Source organism: Colobus angolensis, unplaced genomic scaffold (assembly GCF_000951035.1).
Source record: "Colobus angolensis palliatus isolate OR3802 unplaced genomic scaffold, Cang.pa_1.0 Scaffold107, whole genome shotgun sequence".
In the NCBI taxonomy this organism is placed as follows: Eukaryota; Metazoa; Chordata; class Mammalia; order Primates; family Cercopithecidae; genus Colobus; species Colobus angolensis.
In genome coordinates, this window is record NW_012111697.1 from 2,819,163 (window position 1) to 2,838,705 (window position 19,543).

General features: G+C 43.1%; 1 protein-coding gene across 1 annotated transcript; it reads right to left on the minus strand.

The window, feature by feature from the left end:
* Nucleotides 1-12,039: 12,039 nt before the first annotated feature.
* ZNF792 (zinc finger protein 792) lies at nt 12,040-19,543 on the minus strand. The gene is made up of 4 exons (XM_011947621.1): nt 19,471-19,543; nt 16,734-16,860; nt 16,105-16,227; nt 12,040-15,441 (listed from the first exon to the last, which is right to left on the minus strand). The coding sequence occupies exons 1-4, from the start codon at nt 19,501-19,503 to the stop codon at nt 13,820-13,822; spliced, it is 1,905 nt and encodes a 634-aa protein (XP_011803011.1). The 5' UTR covers nt 19,504-19,543; the 3' UTR covers nt 12,040-13,819.

The window sequence follows — 19,543 nt, forward strand, 5'->3', positions numbered from 1 at the left end:
GGGAGGCCGAGGTGGGCGGATCACCTGAGGTCAGGAGTTCAAGACCTGTCTCTACTAAAAATACAAAAAAAAAAAAAAAAATAGCTGGGTGTGGTGATGGGTGCCTGCAATCCCAGCTGCTCAGGAGGCTGAGATGGGAGAATTGCTTGACCCTGGGAAATATACCATGTTTTACATATTTTAGTAATCAAACATCCAGGGTGAGCTGTAATAATGAGTATGACTCCAGTTTTTGGTGCTTGCTCACAGCTCTTAAGTCTCACCTCTCTTTCTTCCTCTCCCACATCTGGACAAACTGATAAGAAAACTGGCCCCATCCCCTAACTGCAGTAAAAACCCAAGACAATTTCCTTCCCTGCCTCTTAGGCCATTTTCTTTTCTTTTTCTCTTTTTTTTTTTTTTTTTTTTTTGAGATGGAGTCTTGCTCTGTCACCCAGACTGGGTGTGGTCTCGGCTTACTGCAGTCTCCCCCCTCAGTGTTTGGTGCTTGCTCACAGCTCTTAGGTCTCATCGCTCTTTCTTCCTCTCTCACATCTGGATGAACTGGAGTCAGACTCATTATTACAGCTCACCCCAGATGTTTGATTGATGACCCAAATATACCATGCTTTACATAACTGAATTGGAACTTGTTTACAGTAAGCCATTATAGCATTCTAAGAGACCCAAAACCTGAAGCCTGCAAGGAAGGCACAGTTTTCACTGAGCGCCATCTGCAAGAGCCCAGCATGTGTATTCAGAGAAGTGAAATGAATACTTGGTCATAGTCAGTAATGTCTGGGATTCTCAAAGGGTAAGAAGTGCTTTGGTGGCCAGGTGCAGTGGCTCGTATCTGTAATTCCAGCACTTTGGGAGGCCAAGCCAGGAGGATCGCTTGAGCCTAGGAGTTTGAGACCAGTGTGGACAATCTAGTAAGACCTCGTCTCTACAAAAAAATTGAAAAGTTAGCCAAGCACAGTGGTACACGTCTGTAGTCCCAGCTACTTGGGAGGCTGAGGCAGAATGGCGTGAACCCGGGAGGTGAAGTGAGCTAAGATCGTGCCACTGCACTCCAGCCTGGGCGACAGAGCAAGACTCCGTCTCAAAAAAAAAAAAAAAAAAGAAAAAAAAGAAAAATTGAGACCTTAATTAAACTGGGTATCTGAGCTGGGCACAGTTCAAATGGGAGGTCGGGAGGCTGGGGTGGGAGGTTCACTTGAGCCCAGGAGCTTGAGATCACCCTGGCAACATAAAGAGACCCCGTCTCCACAAAAAAATAACAAATAAAAATAAAATAGAATAAATTGGCTATCTGGCGCCTATCAGGGACATGAGAGTTCCACTGGATAGCTTTACCAAGAACCCAGAATTGTGCATTCTGGGAAGTGAAATGTGTGCCTTTGTTATTATCAGTCATATCTAACACTGAAGGAAATAAGGAGTTATTAGGCCTTGTATTGTGGCCACAGTATATGTAGAGACATGTGTGATTCACATTTATATGTTAGGTATCTGTAAGATAGGAGATTCCGAGAGTTGTGTACTCTGAAGTGGACAACTCTTAGGCAATGGCCCAATAGTTTGCAAAAAATGTGAAGATGAGGCCATTTGTTGACCAGGTCATCCAGTGCTAAGATGACTGCCTGGAGTTTGGCCAATTGTGTTGACTCTTGGGACATCCTGTTTAAGAGATGCAAAGTAGCAAGATTCCACTAATTTAAAAAACAACACACAAAAAATAAATATTTATGATGGTTGGCAGTGTTTTTCATACGGTCTGCAAACTCCTATTGCTGCTTACTTGGTTAATCCCAAGGGTCTCTCCAGGTAGCCAACTGGTCTAGGAGAGGGGGTGACTTCCTCCAGTACCACGGCATGTGGCAAGAGACTGAGAACAAAGGAGCCCACCTCTCCTGTAGATGGAATATGCCAGAGGGCCCAGATTTGGCTCTATCCTCTATTAAGGAGGCCTCAGTAGCCATGCCAAGTTTGTAGGTTGCTGTTTCTTGACTCAAAACAAATGGGCAGCTAAGTATTAGGTCTGTGAAAGTCTCTATTTCTAGAAGAGCCTAGTATACAGCTAGTCAGTTTGTTTTAATGGAGTCATACCATGGGTTTGAGAAGGGCAGTTTCTTGTATCAGAAGCCCTTGGGAAACTTCTGGCCATCACAGGTGGTCTAGAGACTCAAGGACACATGAGAAGAGGTTGCCAAAGCCCTAGCAGTGAAGGGATCTCTTAGGGCGCTAACAAATGTGTCTGTTTGATGTCAATGTGGACAGATTTTAAAGACTTTGCTGGGGGAATCACCCTGTCTGATGTTATGGGTTATTATATAGCTAAGGATACAAAACACTGTACCGGGTAGGGATAATCAACATAGGTCTACAGAACAGAATAGAGACCCCAGAAACATGCAAAGAAACATAACCACTGATTTTTGACAAACCAGTAAAAGCAAATAAATAAAGGCAGATAAGGCTTTTCAACAAATAATGGTGGAGCAATTGAACATCCATAGACAAAGGAAGTGAACATCAACTTAATCCCATACTTTCAACACAAATTCACTCAAAATGGATCACAGACTAAAATGTAAAATATGAAAGTACAAAATGTTCAGAAGAAAAGACAGGAGAAAATCCTCAGAACTGAAGGCTAGGTTTACCCTAGGTTTAATGGGTTAGGTAAACCCATTAAACAAAAGAAAAAATATCCAAAAACAAGAATATCAGTTTCCACATTAAAAAACTAACAAAGGAAGAGAAATGCAAAGCGAGCAGAAGAGACTATACAGTAAAGACTAAAATGGAAGTCAATTAAATAAACAAGAATGAACTGTAAAGAAAATCAGTGAAACCAGAAGCCTTAAGAACAATACAACTTAGGAACCTCTAGCCAAGGATTATCAAGTTACAAAGAAGCACATAAATTACACAGATTGGGAATGAGAGACATGACAGATTCTACAGATATTGAAAGGAAAATCATGAACCCATTTATGCCAATAAACCTGGTAAATAAAATAAAATGAACAAACTCTCTTTGAAGACACAAACCACTAAAGTTCACTTAAGAAAAATAAATATATATCCCTATATTTATTTTTAAATATATAAATGTATATCCCTATATTTATTTTTAAAATCAGATTTGTAATTAGAAACCTTCCTACAAAGCAAACTGTGGCTTAAATGGCTTCAGTGGTATATTCTACCAAACATTCAGGGAAGAAAACCTAAAAATGCAGAAACTCTTCCAAAAAAGTGGAAGCGTAAGGAATGCTTTCCAACTTAATTGGTGAAGCTATTAAAGTGATACCAAAATCACACAAAGGCATTACAAGAAAACCACAGATCAATATCCTTCATGAACACAGATATAAAAACTTCAACAAAATTCTGGCAAATCAAACCCAACAATACAAAAAAAAAAGATAACACATCAAGAAAATGTAGATTTACTCTCAAAATATAAAGTTCACTTGATATTTGAAAATCAATGCAATTTACCATTAAAAGACTTTAAGGCCAGGTGTGGTGGCTCACGCCTATAATCCCAGCACTTTGGGAGGCTGAGGCGGGTGGATCACCTGAGGTAGGGAGTTTGAGACCAATACAGAGAAATGCCATCTCTACTAAAAATACAAAATTAGCCGGGTGTGGTGGTGCATGCCTGTAATCCCAGCTACTCAGAAGGCTGAGGCAGGAGAATCACTTGAACCTGGGAGGCGGAGGTTGCGGTGAGCCGAGACCATGCCATTGCATTCCAGCCTGGGCAACAAAACTGAAACTCTGTCTCAAAAAAAAAAAGACTTTAAAACAAGGTAAAATGTGATTGTAGCAGGTAAACTCTAAAAAGAACCCCAAATCTCTACTTCCTGGAATTCTTACCCTTGGGTACCCCTCACACATTTTACAAGGGTTGATCTGTAAAGCCCATATAAAACAGAAAAAGTGAGGACATATAACTTCCAATTTTAGGTTATCAAGGACACTGGTCTCCTTCTTGGGTAGACTCTCCTGCTCTTGGATCACTTTCTGTGTTTGAAAGAATCCATGTGATGAGCATCCCTATGGAGAGACCCATGTGGCAAGGAACTAAAGCTTCCTGTCAACTGCCATGGAAAAGAGATTAGAATTGAATCTTCCAGCGTCTAGCAAGTCTCCCGAGACTGTAGCTCCAGAGACAGCTTAACTGCAATTTCATGGGAGATTCTCAACCCAGACCTACCTAAGCTGCCCCAAGATTAATGTAATATTCTAAAATATGTAAACAAATGTAGAGTGACAGAAAGCAGATCAGTGGTTTCCTAAAGATGGGTAGGTGGGTAAGGAGGAAGAGATTACAAAGGGCCCAAGAAAACCTTAATTTCATGGCTATAAACATGTACCAAAACTTGTATATGTTAAATATGTGTACTTTAAACTTCAGTAAAGCTGTTTTTCTAAAAAAAAAAAAAAGTTAAAAATCCCCATTTCCTAATTATTTTACTATTATCTATGCTTTAGAGGTTATTTACATTTATTGCATCTATTCAGTGGAAACAGAATACAATGGTGTGCTATTGCACATGTCTTCCCAACTCCATATTCAGAGACATCATGTTGTAGCTTGAAATTGGCCAAGACAGAAGTATTTACACCTAGGGTATTGGTAAACACTACAAACCAGAACTTGATCTGTTGTTTTATTGGCCATGTAGACTTAAAAAAGTAGAGAATATGCCGGGCGCGGTGGCTCAAGCCTGTAATCCCAGTACTTTGGGAGGCCGAGACCGGTGGATCACGAGGTCAGGAGATCGAGACCATCCTGGCCTACACGGTGAAACCCCGTCTCTACTAAAAAATACAAAAAACTAGCCAGGCGAGATGGCGGGCGCCTGTAGTCCCAACTACTCCGGAGGCTGAGGCAGGAGAATGGCGTAAACCAGGGAGGCGGAGCTTGCAGTGAGCCAAGATTGCGCCACTGCACTCCAGCCTGGGCGACAGAGCGAGACTCCGTCTCAAAAAAAAAAAAAAAGTAGAGAATATGTTAATAATTCAGATTAAACTTAAAAGTGTTTCATGTCTCTAGTTTTCCATTGTGAACAGCACAAAATTTTGAGGAAATATTCTTCCAATATTCAAAATTACCTTATAAAACAAAAAAGTCACTGGCATTATTGATGAATGACTGCAGTTCCAAAAAATTTCTTTACTATTTCAATATCAACTAATATTTACTTTTAAAATAGGCAAGAGATATAAGTAGACATTTTACCATAGAAGTTATATGGGTGGCAAATAAAAACATGATTTAAAATATGCTCAAAATCATAAACCCTTAGAGAAATGCAAGTTAAAACTACAATGAGATATTATTACTCCATCCCTAGTAGCATTATGAACATTAAAAACACAGATCTTAGCAATTGTTGGTGATTATGTGACAAAACTGGAACTCTTGCTCACAATCAGGGATGCAATTTCATGGGGGACTATACCATTTATGCCAATAACTCTGGCAAATAAAATAAAAGGAACAAACTGTCTTTGAAGACACAAACCACTAAAGTTCACTTAAGAAAAATAAATATATATCCCTATATTTTAAAATTTGTATTTTAATATTTAATATTTTAATAAATTTTAAATAAATATACATCCCTATATTTATTTTAAATTTTACATCCCAGGGGATGTAAAATGGCATAATTTTAGAACACAATTTAGCAGTTTCCTAAAATGTAAAATATTCACCTACCCTGCAACAAAGGCATTGCACTTTTAGATTGTAACACAAGAGAAGAGAAAGAATATTTCCACACAAAGACCTATACACTAATGGTTACAGTAGCTCAATTTGTAACAGACAAAAACCCACACGCAACTAATAGAAGAAAAGGTGGGAGTGCCAGAGGAAAGAGAGAAACAAGGAGGAAGAGGGACTATTTTTAAGAAATGGCCAAAACTACCCAAATTTGATGACTTTTTTTTTTTGTACCCATACTACACAGATGTAAAAAGACATAAATATAAACACCCAAGAAGCTCAATGAGCTCCAAGAAGGATGAATTCAGAGACTCATGCTCAGACACATTATAATCAAACTGTCAAGACAGAGACATAGGCCGGGCGCGGTGGCTCAAGCCTGTAATCCCAGCACTTTGGGAGGCCGAGACGGGCGAATCACGAGGTCAGGAGATCGAGACCATCCTAGCTAACACGGTGAAACCCCGTCTCTACTAAAAAATACAAAAAACTGGCCGGGCGAGGTGGCGGGCGCCTGTAGTCCCAGCTACTCCTACTCGGGAGGCTGAGGCAGGAGAATGGCATAAACCCGGGAGGCGGAGCTTGCAGTGAGTTGAGATCCAGCCACTGCACTCTAGCCTGGGCAACACAGTGAGACTCCGTCTCAAAAAAAAAAAAAAGAAAAGAAAAATCAAACACACAAAATAGAGAGTAATATAGGAAATAAGGGACAAAAAAACTAAAATCACATAGAAAATAAATAGCAAAATGACTGAAATAAGTCCCTCCTTATCAGTAATTACTTTAAATATAACTGGATTAAATCCTCAGAGCAAAACACAGTAACCGGCAGAATGGGTTAAAAAACAAACAAACAACAACAACAAAAAACACCCATGATCCAACTATATGCTGTCTACTAAGTTTCACTTTAGATCCAAAGACACAAATAGATTGAAAGTAAAAGAATGGAAAAAGATATTCCATGCAAATAGTAACCAAAAGAAAGCAGGGATGGACACACTGGTATCAAACAAAATAGACCTTAAATCAAAATTTAAGGTTCCATAAGAATGAGGAACCTCATTCATAAGAACCTGTCTTATGAGGTTCCATAAGACAAAGAGAGACATTACATATTAAGAAAAGATTCAAGACAGCAAGGACATATAACAATTATAAGCATTTATATACCTAATAACAGACCATCAAAATATCCGAAGCAAAAATGGACAAAATTAACAGAAGAAATAGACAGTTCTACAACAATAGAGACTTCAATAACCCACTCTCAATAATAAATAAAACAATCAGAAGGCCAATAAGGAAATAGAGGACTTGAACAATACAATAAGCCAATTAGATCTAACAGAAAATATATAGAATACACTATAACAATAGAATACACTTGCACATGGGATATGCTCCAAAGTAGACCATGTTAGGCCATAAATTAAGGATCAATAGACTTAAAAAGATACATATCATATAAAATATCTTCCCTGATCACAAGAGGATAAAGTTAAGAAAACATGAAAATTCACAAATTTGTAGAAAGTAAATGACACTCTTAAATAATCATTATATCAAAGAAATCACAAAGGAAATTATAAAATAGAGATGAAAGAAAATGAGAACAATATACAAAAACTTGTAGGATACAACAAAAGCAGTACCTAAGGAAGAAATTTATAGCTACAAAGATTACATTAAAACACAAGAAGGCTGGGCGCGGTGGCTCAAGCCTGTAATCCCAGCACTTTGGGAGGCCGAGGCGGGCGGATCACGAGGTCAGGAGATCGAGACCATCCTAGCTAACACGGTGAAACCCCGTCTCTACTAAAAAATACAAAAAAAAACTAGCCGGGCGAGGTGGCGGGCGCCTGTAGTCCCAGCTACTCCGGAGGCTGAGGCAGGAGAATGGCGTAAACCCAGGAGGCGGAGCTTGCAGTGAGCTGACATCCGGCCACTGGACTGGGCCACTGCACTCCAGTCTGGGCGACAGAGCAAGACTCCGTCTCAAAAAAAAAAAAAAAAAAAAAAAAAAAAACACAAGAAAGACCTCAGATCAAAAATCTAACTTTACAACTTAAAAAAACTTAAGAAAAACTTTATAACTTAAGAAACTTAAGAACAATAGGCCAGGCACGGTGGCTCAGGCCTGTAATCCCAGCACTTTGGAAGGCCAAGGCGGGTAGATCACGAGGTCAGGAGTTCAAGACCAGTCTGACCAACATGGTGAAACCCTGTCTCTACTAAAAATACAAAAATTAGCCGGGGGTGGTGGCACGCACCTGTAATCCCAGCTACTCAGGAGGCTGAGGCAGGAGAATCACTTGAACCTGGGAGGCGGAGGTTGCTGTGAGCCAAGATCGTGCCACTGCACTCCATCCTGGGCAACAGAGCAAGGCTCTGTCTCAAAACAAAAACAAAAACAAAAAACAAAAACACTAAGCCAAAAAGCTAGCAGGAGGAAGGAAATAATAAAGATTAGAGCAGAGATAACTAGAGAATATAAAAGCAACAGAGAAATTTTAGTTAGAAATGACTAAAAAAAAAAGTTCAAATTAATAAAATTAGAAATTAAAATGAAGACACTATGATAGAGTCTATATAAATAAAAAAAATTCCAAGAGAGCTATGAACAAGTGTATGCCAACAAACTGGATGACCTAGAATGGATATATTCTGTGAAACACAAAATCTACCAAGACTGAATCATGAAAAACTAAAAGGCTGAGTACCAGGCTCATGCCAGTGACCCTAGCACTTTAGGAGACCAAAGCAGGAGGATGCTTAAGCCTAGGAGTTTGAGACTGGCCTGGGCAACATAGAGAGACCCTGTCTCTATAAAAATAAAAATTAGCTGGATATAATGGTGCATGCCTGTAGTCCCAGCTACTCAGGAAGCTGAAGTGGGAGGATCATTGAGCCCAGCAGGTTGAGGCTGCAGTGAGCCATGATCATGCCACTGCACTCCAGCCTGGGTGACAAAGCGAGACTCTCTCTCTCTTTCTCACTCTCTCTCTCTCTCAATGATGAAGAAGAAGAGGAAGAGGAAGGAGAGGAAGAGGAAGAAGAATAAGAGGAAGAAGAAAAAGAAAAGAAAAAAGAAAAATTTGAATAGGCCTATCAACAGTAAAGATAGAGAATCAAAAACCTCCCAACAAGAAAAACACAAAAGCCCTGACCTGACAGCTTATCTGGTGAATACTACTATACACTTAAAGAACTAACACCAATCCTTCTTAAAATTTTCCACAAAACGGAAGGAGAGAACACTTCCTAACTCATTTTATGAAGCCAGAATTGCCCTGATGCCAAAGCCAGACAAACGTAAGAAAACTACTGACCAATATCCCTTATGAACATTGATGCCAAAAGCCTCAATCAAATATTAGCAAGCCAAATTAAGCAACATGTTAAAAGGATTATACACCATGTCCAAGTGGGATTTATTCCTAGAATGCAAGGATGGTTCAACACATGAAAAACAATCAATATACTATTCCATATTAACAGAATAAAGGAAAAAGAAAATCATCTCTTTTGATGCAGAAAAAACATTTGACAAAAATTCAATACCATTTCATGTAAAAAAAAAAACTCAAAAAATGAAATAAAAGGAAACTATGTCAATGTAATAAAAGCCATATATAAAAAACCCATAGCTAACATCATTCTCAATGGTGAAAAACCAAAAGCTTTCTGAGCAGGAACAAGGCAAAGATGTCCTCTTTCTCTGTTTCTGTTCAACATACTCTTAAGTCCTAGCCAGAGTAACTATGGAAGAAAAGAAGTAAAAGGCAGCCAAATTGGAAAGGAAGAAGTAAAATTATTTCTGATCACAGGTGATATTACACGTAGATAATTCTAAAGTTTTCACACACACACACAAAAAGACTGTTAAAATTAATAAATGAATTCGGCAAACTAGCAGGATAAAAAAATCAACACAGAAAAATGACTTACATTTCCATACACTAACAATGAACAATCTGAAAAGGAAATCATGAAAAGAGTTCCATTTACATTAGCATCAAAAGTAATAGAATGCTTAGGAATTAACCAAGGAGGTGAAAACTTGTACAATGAAAACTACAAAACACTCATGAAAGAAAACAAAGACATAAATAAATGGAATAAAATTCCATATTCACAGATTAGGTAACTTAATATTATTAAGATGTCAATACTACCCAAAGTGAACTATATATTTAATGGAATCCCTACTAAAACCCCAATAATATCTTGTGCAGAAATATAAAGATTCATTATAAAATTAATATGGAATCTCAAGGGACTCTGAACAGCCAAAAGAATATTGAAAAAGAACAAAGTTGAAGGTCTCACACTTCCTAATGTTAAAACTTACTACAAAGCTACAGTAATCAAAACAGCATGAAACATACACACCAATAGAATAAAATGGAGCCCAGAAGTAAACCCTCACATATATGCTCAAATGATTTTTGACAGAGGTGCCAAGACCAACCAATGGGGAAAAGACAGTCTTTTGAACAAATGGTGTTAGGAAAACAGGATATCCACATGCAAAACAATGAATCCGGACCCTTACCTAACACCATATACAAAAATTAACTCCAAAAAGTGACTCAAAATGAATCAAAGACCTAGATGTAAGAGCTAAAACTATAAAAACTCTTAGAGATGCCGGGCGCAGTGGCTCAAGCCTGTAATCCCAGCACTTTGGGAGGCTGAGACGGGCAGATCACGAGGTCAGGAGATTGAGACCATCCTGGCTAACCCCGTGAAACCCCGTCTCTACTAAAAAATACAAAAAACTAGCCGGGCGAGGTGGCGGCGCCTGTAGTCCCAGCTACTCGGGAGGCTGAGGCAGGAGAATGGCGTAAACCCGGGGGGAGGCAGAGCTTGCAGTAAGCTGAGATCCGGCCACCGCACTCCAGCCCAGGCGACAGAGCGAGACTCCGTCTCAAAAAAAAAAAAACTCTTAGAGACATAGGTGGCAATGGTTCCTCAGATATGACACCAAAGGCAAAGACACCAAAAGAAAACATAGACAAATTGAACCTCATGAAAATTTAAAATTTTCTAATCAGACACTATGAACAGAGTAAAAAGGTCCACAGAATGGGAGAAAATATCTGATAAGGGATTAGTACTCAGAATATACAGAAAAGTTGTAAAACTCAACAACAAAACAACCCAATTCAAAAATGGAGATAAGGAGGGGTGGGTGAAAAAAAAAATGGAGAAAATACTTGAATAGAAATTTGTGCAAAGATATACAAATGGCCAGTAAGCACATGAAATGATACTTAAAGTCACAAATCATCAGGGAACGCATATCTAATGAGATATTACCTCACACCCATTAGAATGGCTACCACCAAAAAAACAAAAACAAGAGCTAGTGAGGATGTAGAAAAAAAAAAATTTTTTTTTTTGAGAGGGAGTCTCACTCTGCTGCCCAGGCTGGAGTGCAGTGGCATGATCTCGGCTCACTGCAAGCTCCGCCTCCCAGGTTCACACCATTCTCCTGCCTCAGCCTCCCAAGTAGCTGGGACTACAGACACCCGCCACCACATCCGGCTAATTTCTTGTATTTTTAGTAGAGACGGGGTTTCACCATGTTAGCCAGGATGGTCTCCTCTCCTGACCTCGTGACTACCCGCCTCGGCCTCCCAAAGTGCTGGGATCACAGGTGTGAGCCACCGCGCCTGGCACTGAAAAATTTAAAACTTTGTTTACTGTTGGTAAGAATGTGAAAGGGTGCAGCTCTGTGGAAAACAGTGTATAGCAGATCCTCAAAAAATGAAAAATAGATTTACTATATCATCTAGTAATTCTACTTCTGTGGATATACCCAAAAGAGTTGAAAGTAGGGTCTTGAAGAGATATTTGTACACTCATGTTTGAAGCAGCATTATTCGCAATAGGCAAAAGGTGGAGGCAACCCAAGCATCCATTGACACATGATAGATAAGCAAAATGCAGCACATACAAGGAAATACTAATCAGCCTTAAAAAGGAAATTCTAACATGCTCCAACATTGATGAACCTTGAGGATATTATGCTAAGTGTGAGATAAGCTAGCTACAAAAAGACAAATACTTATTATTCTACTTACATGAGGTACCTAGAGTGGTCAAATTCATACAGACAAAAAGCAGAATGGTGGTTTTGAGGGGCTGGGGAAGGGAGAATGGGCAGTTATTGCTTGGTGAGTATAGAATTTCATTTTTGCAAGATTGAAGAGTTCTGGAGACGAATGGTGGCGATGGTTGCACAATAATACAAATCTACTTAACACCACTGAAGTATACACTAAAAATGGTTAGGATAGTAAATTTCATATTAAGTGTATTTCATCAGATTTTTTTAACATTTTAAAGTAAACCATAAAAAACTATGGTGCACTCACCCAGAATAGCACTACTCAGTAGTTAAAAGGAATGAACGACATATACATACAGCATGGATGATTCTCAAGATAATTATGCTGCATGAAAGAAACCAGACCAAAAAAAAAGAGTATAAATACTTTATGATTCCATTGTGTTAATTCTAGAAAAGGCAAACAAATCTAAAGTAAAAAATGTAAATCAATGGTTTCCTGGGGAAGGCAAGGAGGGACTGTAGAGGGGCATGAGGTAGCTCTGTAGGTGATGGATATGTTCATTATCATGATTATGGTATTGGTTCCCTGAGTGAACATAACAAATGTACAAAACTTAACAAATATGTATAATTATTGCATGACAATTACATATCAACAAAGCATTAAAACAAACTGTTGCACATAAAAATCCAACCTCCTACTCATTTTAGAAAATCCAATTTGGCAACCCTATATTGACTCTGCCATCTCTTTCTTCTTGCCTTGGGAGCAAAGAATGGCTGGCTATGTCATAGATGCTACAATCCCTATAGTATAGGATCTGCTTTTTTCTCAGTCCCTATTTTCCAGCTAGCACAGCACTGGCCTTGAGATGCACAGCCCAGAGATCATAACCCACAAAACCAAAACCTTTGGATTATTTGCTCTGCCGGTAACATTAGTCATAGGACAGAGGTCTAGAGGTCCTGAGAATTTCTGCAAACCCGGAATCCTGCACAGCCACATTCAAGGGAGCATTCATGGATGCACCTTTAGAACACGTCTATTTCTGCTGGTTTGCTGTAATCTCGCCTATTCCCTATTAATCATATCCAGTGTTTCTGTACAAATTATGGTCCCAGCTGGGCCTGGTATGTCTTACAGTTAAAGAGATACCTGCCTAAGGCTGAACTTCAGGGCATAAGGCTCCTTGGCAGGTGCTAAACAGCATCTGCTTTACAGTGTTGGGGAATATGGGGCACCCCCTGGGAATAAGGGACCCAATTCATGCTGTTCCCACATGCACTAGAGTTTGTCACAACTGCCCCCTCCTCGGGGCAGATTCCTGCCACTCAGACTACAATATTACACCCATAAATTCCTACACTTTTTCCTAGGAGGCCTTGGTGGCAATGCAAATGAGGCCAAGTCTGGATTGACAGTTGTTCTCTGTCATCCTCCTGTCCCCTCCAAGATAATCTGGAGACTCCTTCAGTTTGGTAGATCTTAACTCTGTTCTTGAACCACCCCACACAGTGATCAGAACATGGACAATTAAAGGCGGCTTTATCATAAGGCCATTATCATCGCATGAACCAGGGTGATGCACAGGAGATAAGTTGTTGTGCAGAGTAACATGAAGGCTGGACAAATCCTTCAGAGGCATGAGACCAACAATGTCCCAGAAAAAGGGAAACCTTCTCTAGGACAAGCTGTCAGCAAAACCCTGCTCAGGACTTCACAGCCACAGACTGGTCATGTCCACAGCTAAACCAGCCACACAGGGCGGGAATGACATCTTCCCATGGCTTCAGACTACTCCTTATTCCCTTTAGGGATTGGAAAGAGAGAGGAGAGGTCTGCCTTCCCTGAGCACAATGGAGTGGTGGACACATTCTCTGGAGAGCTGCAGTGTGTGGTGCTGACATGGCTTCTATCACAACCCCAGCAGTGAAAAAACGCTGATAAAATCCATGGTAAGAGAATGTAACTAGTCCCCGGAAAGCTTCCAACAGAGCTAGCATTCCTAGGGAACCTCCCCAGGGTGGGTGCTTGGATGAACAAGGTTCAACTTGTAGTTGACAGCACCCTCATAAGGTCTGTTCTCAGAGCTTATCTCTGGTGTGTGCTGTTGCATTGAACAGGGAAGGAGCACATTCTCCATGCTCCTTTCTCTGGTATGAATCTTCTGATGCCGAATGAGGGTAGGCCTTTGGTTGAAGGCTTTCCCACATTCGCTGCATTCATAAGGCCTATCTGGTTTGTGAACTTTCAGGTGCTGCCTCAGATTGGACCTCTGCCTGAAGGTTTTCCCACATTCACTGCACTCATAAGGCCGCTCACCAGTGTGAAGTCTCCGGTGGTTATGGAGGCTGGAGCTTTGGTTGAAGAATTTTCCACATTCACTGCACTGGTAAGGCCGTTCGCCAGTGTGAAGTCTCCGATGGCTATTGAGGCTGGAGCTCTGGCTAAACAACTTCCCACATTCATTGCACTCATAAGGCCGCTCACCAGTGTGAACTCGCTGATGTTTCATGAGGTCAGAGCTTCGGCTGAAGGCTTTCCCACACTCGCCGCACCCATGAGGCCGCTCGCCAGTGTGAACTATCTGATGTTGAATAAGGCTGGCGATGTGGCTGAAGAATTTCCCACATTCATTGCACTTGTAAGGTCTTTCTCCAGTGTGAACTCTCCAATGTTTAATTAGGCTAGAGTTGCAGTTGAAGGATTTCCCACATTCACTGCACTCATGGGCACTTCTGCCCGTATGAACCCTCTTATGATGAATGAGGTTGGAACGCTGGCTGAAGAACTTCCCACAGTCACTGCACTCATATGGCTTTTCACCAGTGTGAACCCTCTTATGCTGAATGAGGTTGGAACTTCGGCTGAAGAATTTCCCACAGTCACCGCACACGTGAGGGCTTTCACCAGTGTGAACCCTGCGATGTTTAACAAGGCTGGAGTGCTGGCTGAAAAATTTCCCACATTCGCAGCACTCATACGGTTTTCCTCTATTGTGAACTTTCTGGTGTTGAGTGAGGTCAGCGGCATAAGTGAAGAAGATTCCACATTTGCTGCATTCATAAGGCCTTTCTCTGCTGTGGATTCTCTGGTGCTGAACAAGAGTAGATTTGTCATTGAAGGCATCCCCAGAGTCACAGCACTTGTTATGCCTTAGTGCAATGTGAAAATCCACCACACTTTCGGTGGCCTTGTGCGGTTCCCCATCGCTGGGAGTGACCTCACGCTGCAGAAACCCTGCTGTGGCCACAAAGTCCTCCCCGCCCTCCCTGCAGGTGGAAAGCTGATCTGATGTGTGGTCTCCCCAGGTCTTTATAGGCAAAGCCTGGCCCTCCTCCCTTCTGATAGGGTTGTGTACGTTCTGCTGCACCTGCTTCTGGGGAAGGTTTGCCCTGAACTCACAGCCTTTCACATATGCCTCACACAGAAACGGTTTCTGCCTGGGATGTGTTGTCTGGTGTTCAGCCAAATGCAAAATATCTTTCAAACGTAGGCCACATATGTCACAGGGGCAGGTCTTCTGGGGGCATAGAGTTGCCTGGGGACTCCTGTCCTGTGCCACTCCTTCTACAGAAACATTATGCTCAGAAGGTAAGTCCTTGCCCTCTGTTCCACGGCAAAAATCTGAAAGCAGAGAAATGCTGGTGAAGTTCGTATAAACTTTAATAGAAGGAAAAACCCCCATCACCTATGCTTGGCTGACCCAAGAATGAGTCCATGGGATTGTTGGCAACACAAGAAGGCTCAGGTCAGGGTAAGGAATAATCTGCTCTGCCATACTGTGCCTGGCCAGGTCACAAAATACGGGAGGTCTTATCAGGACCAGAAACACAAGGATGGGGGACAGTATTGGGCAGAGAGGCAAGGTCTCCCACTCATTTCTCTTTAAAGGCCTTTTGGCAGGGCCTGGGCTGCTGGTAACCTGTGAGGGCTATGCAGTGCGAGCATCTAGACCCAGTAAAACCTGTAACTGAGTAGCTGGTGTTCAAGCACATCAAGGAAAAGCATGTATCTAACAACATATTAAGCGTAGGCCGGTGTTGGAAAGTGCTGCAGAGGAAGCTGAAAGAGAGAAACAGAGGCCAGAAAGGTGGGGCATAGACAAGAGGCCCAACTCGGAATAGCAATGGTAAGCGGATAATGTGTGAAGCACGGGAAAGGAAAAGCAGAGATGTGGTCTGGCTACTGGCTTTGGTATCAAATGATGATGAATAGGAGAGAAGATGCTGATATGATGTAAACACAGTGGTGATGTCACATCCTCCCCCAGCTCCCGTCACTGCTTACCAGAACCAGGCCTGCCATAAGCCCCTCTGGCCATGGCTGAAGTCATATCCACACTGTCAGGCACCCAGGGCTCTTTCCCCATCTCCAGCTGGGAAACGATGTGGGATCTGAAAGATATAAGTCCTAAGGGAAAGACAGAGTGGGTGAGTGGCCAGTGCCCAGTTGAACTACCCCATGACAGACTACAGGACAGGAAACTCCATATGACACAGGGACATCGGGTGGTCATGGCAAGAGGTAACCACGTCAGTGATTGGAATTCCTGGCACAGTCTGGCTAAGGAAATATTAGCAAGAGGAAAGGCACAGAATTTAAACCACAGAACTGTCAGATCTGGATAATCACCCAGGAGGGAATGGCCAAGTCAGAGGGAGTCACGCAGCTGACTGTAAGACCCCTCATGCCTGGAGCTTCCCTGCAAGGCTTTAGGCAGCAGGTGTGGGGGCCGCTCAGGGAGACGAGGGAAAAATATACATAGCTCAGCCCCAGAAGCCACAACACACATACCAGGAAAGTGGGGATGGAAGCAGTGCCAGTGGTCTGGCTGTGGGAAGGAAAGAGCCGTTTCTTGGGCAAAGAGGACAGGCAGAGATGAGCTCGGGACACCAGGGTAGGGGTGACAGCCTTACCCAGCGAGGCTATAAGTGCAAAGTTTTCCAGCATCACATCGCAATACAGGAGTCTCTGAGCCTCATCGAGGAGCCCCCACTCCTCCTGGGAGAAGTAAATGGTCACGTCCTCAAAGGTCACGCAGCCCTGCCATGATGGGGATAGTTTGTTCCATGATCAGTCTCTGTCCTTGGGACTCGCTGTCCATCCCCTGCTCACCCTCCTCCCCAGCTCCACAGCTCCAGGAGGCAGTAGGCCCTGGTTCTGTGGGCGCCTCATGTGACCACTGTGTCAGCCCAGAGCAGCAACAGGCAGGGGACAGAGAGGCTCCCTCCAAGCTCTGGGCCTGAAGTCCATGGCCCAGCTCCCTCTTCTGGCAGCCTCTTCCCCTAGTGTCACCAGTGTCACACTTCTCAAAGATACAAATGTGGGCTTCTCTCCCTTAAACCCCAGTCCAGAGCCCTGGGGTGATCAGCTCACACTCCCTCCCACGTGCATTTCACTCTTTGGACTGCACCATCCTCACAGCTCCAGACCTCACCACGGCCTCCCATTGCCACTGCCACCCTCTCCCCATCCTGGTCCCTATCATAGCCATCTCCACGGGCTCCCATGTGTCACTCTGCACACAGCATCCAGAGAGTACCTGGCAAACACAGCCACCATCCCAGCCTGCCCCAGATCTTTGATGGCCTCCACTGCCAAGGGCAACACCCAGATAACAGGGAGAGGGAGTGCTCCACCCTTGCCTTGGAGCCCCCCAGCTCCCCTGGCCTGGCTTCAACCTAAGCCACCCACAGCACACATGGATGTCACATACCCTTGGCCTTCTTTGTTGCACATTCTCACCGTGTCATCACTCACACTTATTGAAAAAAGAAAAAAAAAAGCCAACCTCTCAGGCCATCCTACCCCCACCCAAGGCCAGCAACTCTGCCAATTGACCCCTCTTGGCCCAAGTTAATTCCCCAGCCTGAGGACAAACCCCATCAAGGGTCACCACAGAAGCCTGGTGAGAACATAGGTGAGTGTGCAAGCACCAGCCCAGGCCTCACTGCAATATTACCTTCTCTACTGCTAAGCCTCAGCATCCATCTCATTCACATCTACACCCTTTGGGATGATCTGGCCACCTGCCAGACCCTCTGATACACCCACATAGCGCCCCACCACCACCACCATGACCACTACTGTTCCTCACCTGTCTTTATGATGCCAAACAAGCCATGGTCCCCAAGCAAGAACCCTGCTCTCAGTTTTCCAGCCCCACCTTCCTCTTTTTTTTTTAACATCATTGTCACCATGACCTGAAGTTTCACCTCCTAAATCTGACACACAGCTACGCTCCCGTCCACACACCAGGCACATTTTGGATGTTTCTAACAGTTGAAATAAACAAAGACCAATGAAATGAGAAAAGCCAAGGCTCCTTACTCAAAGCTCACTATAGCAAGAAAGACTCAACGCAAGCTGGGAGTGGGAAAGTTTTATAGCGAAAGAAAAGGAAGGCTTCAGGTATGCCCTGGTTGGAGGCTCCTGTTGGTAGGTGGGTGAACTAGAAGTGGGCATCCTATGTGATTGGTTAGGGTGCATATCTGCCTTTCTCTGGTTGGTCTTAAATCAGAAGCAGGAGCAAACATTAGGAAAGCTGTCTGTTATTAATCAAACCCTGGCCATTTGGGACTGCTCATTACACAAGTTATTGTTTTAACTTCCTGGATTGTCAGTCCAGATAGCAATCTGGCTTCCTGTGGGTTTGACAGACAGCAGGCTGGCTTCCTGCTGTATGGGTTGTTTATTGTAGATAAGGGGGTTGGTTTCCTGGGCAGGTTCTGGGGCAGAGTTCTATTTGTATACATCATCTGGCCATTGTTCTCATGAATATCCAGCCTCTCATAACCTTAACAACTCCCTCAGAACACCTCTTCAACTCCATTTGGGAGTCTCTGGGAAATCACAGGCTCAAACTGGCCAAAACCTAACTTCTACTGCTTCCACGGAAAATTCCTCCCACAACCAACTTCTCAGTTCATGAAGCTGGATTCACCAAACCAAAAACCATGGATTCTTCCCTTGTCTTTCTCACCCTCCACATTGGAAAATCTGTTCAGCTTGACTTAAAAGGCATCAAGTTCCCAATCACGTCCTCTACCTCCAGTCCCCACTCTGGTCCGGACAGCAGCAGCACTGGCCTGGGCTATTCCATTAGGCTACTCCTTGGCTTCCCCGCCTGCGGCCCACCCCCATTCAGTTCTCCACTCTGCATCCACAGGGAGCCTATTAAGACCTGAGTCACAACATCTTCCTCCTCTGCCCTAAACCTTCCGTGGCTCCCAACACCCTCAAAACAGAGGCCCAGGTCTCCAGCCTGCCGTTCTGGGCTGTCTTCAGCCCATCTGCTCTCTGGTTCCAGCAGACATAACAGTGACCTGGGTGGGGTTCCTTGAACACTCCCAATTCAGTCTCCACACCGTGCCCAACCCCACCCCCCAAGCTTTTGCGTATGCTGGTTCCTGTGCCTACAAAGCCCTTCCTCCCTTCATCCCCATTACATTTCAGAAACGGAAGCCACTCTATATAAACCCTGCCCTGATTCAGGATCCTAGCTGGGAGCGACTCCCTTCCAGGTCCCCTGACTCAAAAGCAAGGAAATGGAAAAGGTGAAAAGTCCTAGAACAAAGCCATCTTTTGCGTCTTAACGCCGGGAACAGGAGGGTGGGGGGCCGACAGCGGAGGGCCTAAAGCCCAAGCACTCACCTGCGCGGGATCCCGCAGGGCCGCCTCCGCCATCGGAGTCTGTGGTCAAAGCAGGGCCCCACAATGCGGGCGA

Coding starts and splice junctions, on each gene's coding strand:
- ZNF792 (XM_011947621.1), bottom strand. CDS start 19,503: ATGGCGGAGGCGGCCCTGCGGGATCCCGCGCAG. Junction 16,861..19,470: donor CCCTGCGGGATCCCGCGCAG/GTGAGTGCTTGG, acceptor CCATCATGGCAG/GGCTGCGTGACCTTTGAGGA. Junction 16,228..16,733: donor TGCACTTATAGCCTCGCTGG/GTAAGGCTGTCA, acceptor TCTTTCCCTTAG/GACTTATATCTTTCAGATCC.